At 36.7% G+C, this 1,173-nt stretch overlaps 1 protein-coding gene across 1 annotated transcript in view; it reads left to right on the top strand.

Moving 5' to 3' along the window:
* Positions 1-894, top strand: part of LOC107758349 (fragile X mental retardation protein 1 homolog) — a 1,883-nt gene extending 989 nt beyond the window's left edge. The window contains exons 2-4 of the mRNA XM_016576061.1: positions 285-337; positions 562-655; positions 776-894. Coding sequence (XP_016431547.1) covers positions 285-337; positions 562-655; positions 776-871 — 243 coding nt within the window. The 3' untranslated portion in view covers positions 872-894. The remainder of the gene's footprint in view (positions 1-284; positions 338-561; positions 656-775) is intronic.
* The last annotated feature ends 279 nt before the right edge of the window (positions 895-1,173 follow it).

The following is a 1,173-nucleotide window of genomic DNA, read 5'->3' as shown; positions in this document are numbered from 1 at the left end:
AGTGGAATGTACAAAACATGGTGACATTAATTTTTAAGTAAATATAATGGGCGATATATTGCATCACTAAAAATTATTGAGGTCATGTACATGCGATAAGTCGATATATTGATTATTGCGACAGGCCTAATATATATATATATATATATATATATATATTTGTAATGTTATCTTGTAATTTTTTTTCATTATATTTTAGTTCTGTTAATGAATAATGTTGTTGGTCATTATAGGCACCTGTGATGCTCCAAAATGTTCATTAAATGCCTCATTATTTCTTACAGGCCTCTGTTAAAGATGTTCACGAGAGTACAGTCACAGTCTCGTTTGAGAACAAGTGAGTACCAAAACAAATGTATCGTGAGGTCAAAATAGTCTCACATTCAGATGTACATGGTTTGTTTTGTCTTCACTGTAAATATATACACATATAAGTTAATATATGACTTCATGAAATCTGAAAGTGATATTGTATTGGTTCCTTATGCAATTATGAAAAAGGGGGAAAAAATTATAAAATGTAAACGAAAAAATAAGTTGCTATATTTTATCGTTCTGCAGTTGGCAGCCAGAACGACAGATTCCTTTCCACGATGTTCAGTTTCCACCTCCGACCGGCTTTCAGAAAGAGATAAACGAGAGTGATGAAGTGGAGGTAGGTGCTATCAAATATTGCTAAACATGGAGAATGTTCTTTAAAATTAAGCGCATATTACACAAATGCACTTTTTTTTTTTTTATATAAGTTTACCACATTTACCTGTGTCTTCAACAGGTTTACTCCAGGGCCAATGATAAAGAGCCCTGTGGATGGTGGCTAGCCAAAGTTCGCATGGTGAAAGGAGAGGTAAGGAGTGCTCTTTTCCTTTAAACCTAGCCAAAAAGCCGTAGCCTATGTGTTGACTGTGAAACACAGTAGACTTCTATGCATTTATAGTGTAGTTACTACATTGTCGTGTCAGTCCATGTTCAGATTTACCGCAAACAATGCGCTGTGACTTTAATTCAGACGCGTGCAGCGGAAACTATCTCTGCTCTGCTGCAGACGCACCGCTCCTAAAAACACACTGCCGGACCACAGCAGTGTGAACGCTTTAATCCGTCAACATGAGCGCGGAAACAATATGTACTGCAAACGGAGTATGTGTGAACCTGGCGTTATGTGTGTGCATG

This window comes from Sinocyclocheilus rhinocerous, unplaced genomic scaffold (assembly GCF_001515625.1).
Source record: "Sinocyclocheilus rhinocerous isolate Xijiao unplaced genomic scaffold, SAMN03320098_v1.1 scaffold22155, whole genome shotgun sequence".
In the NCBI taxonomy this organism is placed as follows: Eukaryota; Metazoa; Chordata; class Actinopteri; order Cypriniformes; family Cyprinidae; genus Sinocyclocheilus; species Sinocyclocheilus rhinocerous.
This window is presented reverse-complemented; position numbering and strand designations above follow the sequence as displayed.